The 9,596-nt window shown below is 45.1% G+C and overlaps 1 protein-coding gene across 1 annotated transcript; it reads right to left on the reverse strand.

Annotated features, from left to right (window-relative positions):
* Positions 1 to 1,037: 1,037 nt before the first annotated feature.
* PSMC2 (proteasome 26S subunit, ATPase 2) lies at positions 1,038 to 9,419 on the reverse strand. The gene is made up of 12 exons (XM_083859676.1): positions 9,270 to 9,419; positions 7,447 to 7,484; positions 6,181 to 6,262; positions 5,223 to 5,322; positions 4,771 to 4,902; positions 4,064 to 4,136; positions 3,830 to 3,925; positions 3,407 to 3,571; positions 2,873 to 2,960; positions 2,029 to 2,231; positions 1,407 to 1,503; positions 1,038 to 1,310 (listed from the first exon to the last, which is right to left on the reverse strand). Exons 1-12 carry the CDS (start codon positions 9,337 to 9,339, stop codon positions 1,153 to 1,155), a joined length of 1,302 nt encoding a protein of 433 aa, XP_083715802.1. The 5' UTR covers positions 9,340 to 9,419; the 3' UTR covers positions 1,038 to 1,152.
* Between the last annotated feature and the right edge of the window lie 177 nt (positions 9,420 to 9,596).

Consider the following 9,596-nt stretch of genomic DNA (forward strand, 5'->3'; position numbering starts at 1 on the left):
ACGTATTGAGATTGCCTGAGTTTCCATATTAAGATACTGAGACCAAACAGAATCCTAACCTAGTCCATGGCTGCATACTCTCCCTAGTGCACAGACTTCCTCTTAAAAAAAAAAAAAAAAAAAAAAGAAAAAGAAAAGAAATAGAAGTGGCTTCATAATTTAAGCTCGAGAAATTGATGGGTCTCATTTTGACACAACTGACAATAAAACTTCTCTCACTTCCTAGACAAAGCAGTTCCCAAAAGCATTTTTTCCCTCAGGTATTTCTTCAAGCTCTTCCCCCAAAACCACTTAAATGCAACAGTCTAAAGGAAAATTGAAGGCTGTTGTTTTTTGTTGAGCACACCCAGCTCTACAGGAACATGTCAGATGATTGAGGATTAACCTTTCAAGGCTGCCTGTGGCCAAGTCCCAGCCACCCTCAGCTATGGAGCACCAGGACCCTGGCAGGGTCATCCTCTGTGCAGCAGCATCTCAGATAAAGCATACATCAAAATCCTCATACCAGACTGATGTCAAACTCTTCACAGCAGGATCAGGGAAAAGGAATTTTCCATCCCTTAGCACTAAGAAATTACACTTTCCTCCTCCTTGACCCAGTTACTGTTTTGTAAGACAACACAAAGAATCTCAGCAAAAGGGATAGAAAAACCACTGAAGATAAAAAAAAAAAAAAAAGTTGTGATGGTACCAGTCTTCACCAATGGAGGGGAAAAATATCCCTTCATGTTTTCCCTAAGCTGGACAACTACTCAGACCACCACACATGCCTTCCCTTGGCAGCTCCTGTTTTCTTGGAGCATTTCTCAGCACACCCAGAAACACTGGCATTACTGTGGGCTCTTCCAGCACCTCCATGGCTCAGATTTCAAGTTTTGGGGTTTGACCAGAGATCTAAACTTGAGATGTCTGACATTGCCCAGGTATCTGATTTAAAATTACCTGTGTCTTAGGCCATGCTGCTGTAACACACTGAGACCTTTTCCCTAAAGCAGCAACACTCCACTGGAGTAGAACACTCACAATGAACACACACCGACTGTTTGGAACACTCCATTTATTTCTAACTTCCAAGAACAAAACACGAATGACTACACTTGGATTTTTGTTCCACAAAAAGTTCCAGGGGCACAGGAAGAATCTTCCCAGGTGTTAGTTGTAGGTCATGTAGCGGGGGGTGGCGCTGAATTTGGCGTAGGATTTGATGACTTTGTTCACGGCCTCCAGGAAATCCTTCTCGGTGGCGATTTTCCGGCGTGCGCGGATGGCGAACATTCCAGCCTCTGTGCACACACTGCGGATCTCAGCGCCTGGAGAGAGACAGGGATAGACACTCACCCCTGACTGCCTGGGGACACCGAGCAAACACACAGCTCTAGGTAGGGAAATAAATACAGTCAGCTCACCTGTGCTGTTGGGACACAGCCGAGCCAGCAGCTCAAATCTGATGTCCCTCTCCACACTCATGGAACGAGCGTGGATCTTGAAGATGTGAGTTCGCCCCTGAAGGAAAGGGAGGACAGAGGTGTTCATGGCATGAAAGAGGGGATGACTCCAGCCTGCAGCTGTCTGTGTCCACAGCACAGACAAATGAAAATACATCCTGCATTTGCTGTCCAGCTATGGTTTCCTATGTCTGGACTGGAATTACTAACGCCCCATGACACCAAAGTAACAAAGTAACAAGGGCTTTCATCATATACCTCAAGAAATCTCTCTCAAAAGAGCCAATCAAAACAAAATCCAACTTCTGAACTGAATTGTGGATCTGGTTAAAGGATTTTTTCCTCTGTTGAGGCAGGACTATACAGTGATTACAGCTGCTTACCATGGCTTCTCAGCCAGGATGGAATTTGTGCAGTGTGGAAAGACCTTTGGCACATCATTAATCCCCTACATTTCCATGTGGTTTCTCATAATTTAAGAGTGCTGCATTTGCTGATTCTCATGAACTTCCAGACAATGATGCCCTAACTGAGGAAACACTCTGCTATCAGAACACACTTGGCAGTGAAATAGAGTTCTCACCTCAAGATCAGGCAGGCTGAACTCTATCTTCCTGTCCAGCCTGCCAGGCCTCATCAGTGCAGGGTCCAGAGTGTCAGGTCTGTTTGTGGCCATCAGCACCTTGATGTTTCCCCGGGGGTCAAAGCCATCCAGCTGGTTGATGAGCTCCAGCATTGTGCGCTGCACCTCATTGTCACCCCCGGCCCCGTCATCAAAACGAGCACCTGGAGGGGAGACACACCAGTTTCACTGAGGGAGAGGCAGCTCCAGGCCATGGACACAGAGGTGTCACAGTGGCTGCAACACAGGACACCTGGGAAAATGGTTTTAAAGTGCATACAGGTATTTGGGATGAGTTAAAAAGGCCCTTAGTACAAAAGGGCCTCTATCTCACTACCTAATAACCGACCAAGCTACTGGGATTTACCCATTTGGTTTGTTTGGTTTGCCTTTCCCTCAACCAAAATCATCCTTCTCCCTTATCTATGTAAAAACTACTTCCAAAGGACCTAAGCACTTTCTTTTGAGAAAAAAAGAATAATGTTCAGGAAGTAATGAAGACGTGGAGTGTAGTCTAGAAGCTGAAGGGGGTTTAAGTTAACAGTACTTTTTTGCAAACAAAATACAGAGATTCTTCACTGAAGTTCAAATAATCTGGGTGTTCCAAATGTGCAAAAGTGGCTTCCCATCTGGGCTATATAAGCTACTTCCTGACAGCTTTCTGGACATGGGGTGTGCTGGGAGCAGTTTTGCTAACTCAGTATTTACAAGCACTTCTCTTGAAATGCAGCAATCCAGACACAGAATTACAAGAAAACCCAGAAGCTCTCACAGGAGATTAGAACTGTAGCTACTACAAACATACCTCCAATGGCATCAATCTCATCAAAGAATATAAGGCAAGCTTTTTTAGTTCTGGCCATTTCAAAGAGTTCACGAACCATTCGAGCTCCCTGAAAGAAAAAAAAAATATCAAGAATTTGTTAGAGATTTAAGGCATGTTAAAGGAAAACTATCAAAATCAAACTTTTCATGCTTTGTAAACACTTCTAAGTTTCCAATGAGGAAACTCTTTTCATTTGTTCACTTATATAAAGCTTAAAGCAATGTATAAAGGAGAAAAAAATTACTGCTCTTAAACTCAGAAGTACAGATGAAGTAATTTACCTCAGGACCAACTGAAAAATAAGTGGCAGAGTTGGGAGCAGAATCCTAATTCCAGAGTCCCCCTGAACTGCAGATTGAACTCAGAAGTCATGTCACCATTGCCTGACCTGCAGTGATTTGTGTGACAGCTCCTGCACCTCCAAGCACCTCCATCCCTCAGTCCACTGTGGTGTCTGGTACCCACAAGGCAGATGTGCAAACCCCTCCCCACTCCATCAGACACTGCTCTTACCTCCCCCACATATTTCTGCACCAGCTCCGAGCCGATGACTCTGATGAAGCAGGCGTCAGTCCTGTTGGCCACAGCACGGGCACAGAGGGTCTTGCCTGTGCCAGGTGGCCCAAACAAAAGCACTCCTTTGGGAGGCTCAATTCCAAGGTTCACAAATCTTTCAGGCTGTAACAAAGGGAGACAGAAGGCAAGGTTATGTGCAAATTTAAGATTAGGTGTATCAAAGTGTATATGCAAATTAAGGAAATCATTCATGAAGAGCCATGTAAACAAGGCTGGGCTGGATTTCACTTGGTAAAACCTGACTTCCTTTCATTAAGCTGTTTACACTCCATGACGTTGTCTTTTCTTGCTTTTTCAGATGCTAACAGATGACCAGAATACTTCCAAAATAGTAGAAGCTTCAATCTGGAGGTTACTTACATGAAGCAGAGGGGTTTCGACCACCTCTCTCAGCTTTTCGATCTGCTCCTTGCAGCCACCAACATCACTGTAAGTGACATCAGGCTTTTCTTCCACCTGCACAACAAAGAGGTGAGTGAGCAGTTACCAGCCTGGTGCTGCAAATCTTTATGGGCTTTCAACAGCCCACAGCAAAATTCAGCAAAAGGAATCACAAGGTAAAGCCATGTCAAAGTAAGTAAAGGCAACTCTCACTTGCATCATGGTGACTGTGGGATCAATCTTTGGAGGCAAGGGGATATGGATTTGGTACTTGTTTCTGTCCACCCTGGTGAGGAAGGATAAAAACTATTATTTTAACACTGGTTAAGTAAAGTGTTATGTAGAAACAACTCTGTAAGTGAGAAGCTGAATTCTTGAACTGTTCTTTTCTCTGGCATCAAGAGAGCCAAGCCCTGAAAGCTAATAGTCAGGTAGGCTAGATACTGGAATTCTTTCTGTAGAAAAATTTAAGGTTTCCAAAACTATTAATTCCAAAGTATTTTGAAAACTAATTTTCAAAATATCCCACATGGCAAACTGGCAAAATACTGACTCTTAAAGTAACAGGGTTTAGTCCTCAGTGAACATTTCCTGGCTGCCCTGAGTGTAACCTCAGAGTGCCAAAGGAGGAGCCTACACAGTCTCTCTGAAAGCTGGGACTGTTGGGGCCCAAACTGCAAGGTTTCTGTCCAATGACACATGAGTTTTGTCAATTTTTGTCAAAATAAAATCAAAACAAGATTCCAGCAGAGCATACAGGTGAGTTACTGTCATCAAAGAGAGATACAGTAGTGGTGTAATTTCAACCACTGCAAAAACTGGAAATGAGGCTTGTTGACCTGTCAAACTACAACATGTGACAACTCAGAGAAAGCTTCAGTCTGCAGAAAGACTCACTAGAACACAAAGACTTTGCTTACCCAACTCTCATGCCTTCTTCTATGTCAGTAGGTGCCACCTGGTCACTGAGATCCACCACGAACTTGGCAAATTGCTTGACATTGATAATGTACTTGGGGTCCTCGGAGTCTGCATTGATGATCTTTGTGCACCTAACACACAAACACAATTGCACCTCCAGGCAGACAAACTGTTTGCTATCTGCACAAGCACCAAGAGTCACATTTTCCAAATACACCACAGCACCTGTTGTACTTGTGATTACACCATTACAGCATGATACAACAACTGCAGGAATAAGTACAAGTATGAAATACATAGCACATAATCACTGCTCCTTTATGATTCAGTGGGAAAAAGCACTTTCAATATGCACAACAAGAGAATTTTTTTTAAATAGAAGTCCACACATAAGCTATAAATCAGATTTCTAACACTATGGAGCTCTGCTGGAGGATAAGAGTGCTCTCACCTTGCAACTTGCAATGGTTGCTCACTTTGGAGAGTTTGTTTATCTGCAGCCAGATCCCAAAGGGCAGGAGGAGCCAAGCCAGTGTCAGATTCCTTGATTCCTGTGTGCAGCACAAACAAGCTGAGGAGGAAGCAGCTGACTGGGATGTCAGCCATCCTTCCCACACCAAAACCTCAGAGATAACCCTGCAGGAATTTTGAGAGACCTCCAAAACAACATACACACATATCTTTGATGGATTTCCTAAAAAAAAAAGTTTCCTAAGGAAAGGGCCTACGTGACCATGCCAGGTGAACATTCAAATCCCAGCCTGGCCACCCTCTCAGACAATTCTGCAGTGTGGGGATGATTACAGCAGGACAGAGCACAGATACTGGAGATTCACATTTCACTAAAGGAGTGAAACTCTCAAGTGCTTTCACTGAGCTCCAGTGCAAAGTATCAGAAACTAAGGGATTCACACAGATGAAAAACCCCACAAAGCTTTCAAAACATGCACATAACAAGAACTATCTCCATGATGTACTTAAAAGAATCAAGATTATTTTACAAGAGAAAATGTGGTCTTCCTGGGAGAACTGAGAGCCACTGCAGGATTAGCAACAGGGCAAGAAAACATACATCAGTGAAAGAAAAATTAGGAAACAAATTAACTGTTATTGTTATTACTACTTCATTATCTGGTGTGAGAAAGGGGCATTTGTTTTATACCACCATTACATATAAAAACCACAGTTTTGATAAAAAATTATAAAATCAGATGTACAGACTAGTCCTGCCCAGTTGAAAACATCACCTAACAAGCAAAAATCTCACACTACCAAAAAGAGAACTGTGTTCTTTTGAGAAAAATAACAACTAAAAAACAATGCAGAAGTTGTTGGAAATCAACTTCTTACAACACTTGTTTTGGTATCTGTGGCTCTTCAACTGAAAGCTTTAAAAGACAAAAACATACCAGTGAGCTCATTGATTTTCTTAAGCAGTTGTTGAATATCATCTTCTACTTGCTTGATCTGCCTTGAGTACGTGCTCTGGCCCTGGAAAATGAATATCATGTAGATTTCCTAAGCCAAATTATCTCATGTTTAGGAACAAATGACAAGAGCTGCTGCACATCATGATGTTCAACAGACTCTTGGTACAACAGCCAACCATTGATGACAGCCAAAAAAGACAGAATTAACTTCCAGTAACAATATTTCTGTTTGCAAAAGTGAAGTGCAGCTACACACAACTGACCAACTGGGAAGGTGGAAATTTTCCACATTTGTAAACTTTAATAATTTGTTATTCTTTTAAACCTGTTCAGCCTTACTTTTTCAAAGTGTTTCTTCTAAAGTTTAAAAAAGACTTAGCAAAACTATATATACAGAGATTCTGAATATACTTTCTGAAAACCACCTGTACAAAAGCTTTAACTGCCTTACCCAACCTTTCTATCATCCAGAGGACAGCAGAAGGATCAAGGGGTAAATCAGAATTCTTGCTTGTGATAAAATGCTTTTTTTGATCCAGATCTGCCTAACACAGGTAGATTCAGACCTGGATTTGCTTTACAGTATCTCCTTTGTAGACCATTGGCAATAAAGAAGGAGCTGCAGTGGGTACAGGCTGTATTTCAGAGCTTTGTAAAGGAGTCTTGATGTCAACAAAATTCAGACTTCTGCCAAACATACCTAAGCTGCAAATTTCATCTTTCAAGAGTTCTTTTACAGAGCAACTGTACTTCCCAGTGTAAAGGATAGGTTGGCATTTTAAGCTTTATTGTCTGTGGAAAGTGCTTCCCAAAATTATGTTCTTTTAACATAATGGCTAAAAGCAAGTCAATCTGGTGGCAAGAGGGTCCTAAAATTACTGCATAAACCAAGAAAACTGGTCAGTGAAAAAGCCCCAGTAAAGCCCTGGCTGTGAGACCCCTATGGCAATCAGCAATGAGACACAAAACAATCAGCAATGAGACACAAAACAAAAATAGAGAAACAAACCCTTATTTACTCCCAAGTTAACAAACACAAGATTATTTTTAGTGTTGCAGGCTGCAGCCTTCAAACTGGAAGGTGAAAAGGGAGGGAAGATTTTAGCAGGAGAGAAAAGCACTAGGAGAAGCAGAGTTACCCTCTACCTGCTAAGTGCACATCCCTCCACTCCTGTCCTGTATCTCCCCAGGAACTGCTTTGTGTCTTTAACACTCCCACATGTGTGTCATGTGTGTGCTACTTACATATGTCTTCAGCAAGGCAATATCTCCTTCATCGAGAGCTGAAACAAGACAGGACAGACTTAGCTTCTAGTAATTTGTCTGAAAATTTTTGTCTGAACAAAGCCAGCAGGATTAATTCTGCTTCTAGAAGATCAAAACATGTCTTTTGGAGAGATTCTTTTGAGTTTCCACTTTTCACTGAACCAAAGTGGAACAAAAGAGATAAACAAGAAAAATGAAACAAGGTCTCCAGCTACTCTTCAGTCCAAAAACCTGCACCACCCACAGCTCACAGCAAACAAACCACTTCAACTTCGTTTCACTCAGAGCAGTTCCCAGCCTATGACTGTTCAAAAAAGGGATGGAATATATCACAACTTCATCTTCTAAACCTCCTGTTTCTAGATGTTCAAGAAAGCATCAATGAAAACCTGTCACCACTTTCACTAGTGATGTCTCTGCACAGAGGTGGCTCCAGTAACTCCTCTCCATTAACTAAGAAAAACAGAACTCTGCCAGAGTCACCCTCTGCCACACCACCCTCACATCATTTGCCATTTAACAGACTTTCAACACCCCCTTTCCCTTCCCATCCCTGTTTCCTCTCTTGTCTAATTCCACTCTTCTTAAGACAGATGGAGCCCAAACCACACAGTTTTGGTGATCTGGGTGCAGCATGTGCTATACAGGGTTCTGAAGACCTTCTGTATTGATCCATGCTTTTTTCCTATTTGTACCACCCCATTGATTGGTTTTTTATAGCTACTGAACACTCTGTTGCTACAATTCAGAAATCTCTCCTGAGATTCAGTTCAAAGTCCATCACTGCTTACATTTTGCACTGCTTGTGCTTCCAGATGCTTTATTAAATATTTGCTAACGTGAAATAAGAAGCCACAAGAAATTAAAACATGTGGGGCCACCGGCAGCTCTCACAGTGTGCCGGTCTCCTCGGGAATTTCTGGGGCCTCCCGGAATTCCGAACGAAAGCGGCAGCACAGGGGCAGCTCCGCGGGGCTCCCTCCACAAGAGAAATAAATTATCACGGAATCATCAAGGTTGGAAGAGACTCTCATGATCATCAAGTCCAACCATCGACCCCTGTAACCCCCAAACGGTCATCCAGCGCCAGATCCGGACGCCTCCTAAACTCCTCCAGGGATGACTCCACCTCCCTGGGCGACCTATTACAGTGTCTGACCAGCCAAACTGTGAATGGTTTTTTTTTATAACATCTACTCTGAGTCTGCCCTTGTCACCTTTAGGCCATTTCCTCGATTCCTGTCACTGCGGGCACGGGCAGAAGGGACCAGCCCCCCCCTCACCACAGCCTCCTTAAGGGAGGTGTGCCGTTATTGAATCGCCTTTGTTGGATACGTCAAGTATTAAAGAAAGTATTAAACTACAAAAGGCCTTTTTTTTTTTTTTTTTTTTTTCTCACATTATGAAGGAATTCGAGGTTTAGGAACCTTTTGTACAAGAACCCGAGTTAGAAGGCGGACGGTCCCCTCCTCCCCGAGGCTCTGGGCGCTCCCCGCCCCACATGGTGTTTGTCCCGCAGCCCCGACGGGCCCCTCAGGCAGCCCCGGCCCGGCCCGGCCCCGCTGTCCCCCGCCTCAGCCCCCCACAGCCCCCGAGGCCCGGCCGGGCTCCGGGCCGGGATGGGATGGGGACAGTCCCGGGGCGGCGGCCGCAGCGCCAAAGCGCACATTAGGGACATTCTTTATCCTTTTTAGTACTTTTCCCCCCGCCGCTCCTGGCACCGACATGGCGGCCGGCGGCGCCGCCCCACTCCCGTCCCAGGCACTGCTCGGGGAGCGTCCCCGCCACGGCCCCTCACTCACCGCGGATGGGTTTGTCCTCCTTCTCCTCCTCCTTGGTTTTCCTCTGGTCGGCTCCCAGGTAATCCGGCATCGCGCCCGCCCGCCTTACGCAGCACCGCGCCGCTTCCGCCCGGAACACAAACCAGGGTGCACCGCGGCCCGTGCCCAGGAAACTCCTTCCCCCCCGGCACCGCGGCCGCCGCTGGGAGTTCCGCGCGGCGCCGCCGGTTGGTCCCGCGGCCCCGGGCAGCGCCGGCGGTGCCGCCCCGCGGGAGCCGCTCCGGGCGCAGGGTCGGCGCGGGGGCGGTGGGGACGCGGCGGGGCCCGCGGGGTCGGGGCAGGGCCGGC

Source organism: Zosterops lateralis, assembly GCF_965231275.1.
Source record: "Zosterops lateralis genome assembly, chromosome: 4".
Taxonomy (NCBI): Eukaryota; Metazoa; Chordata; class Aves; order Passeriformes; family Zosteropidae; genus Zosterops; species Zosterops lateralis.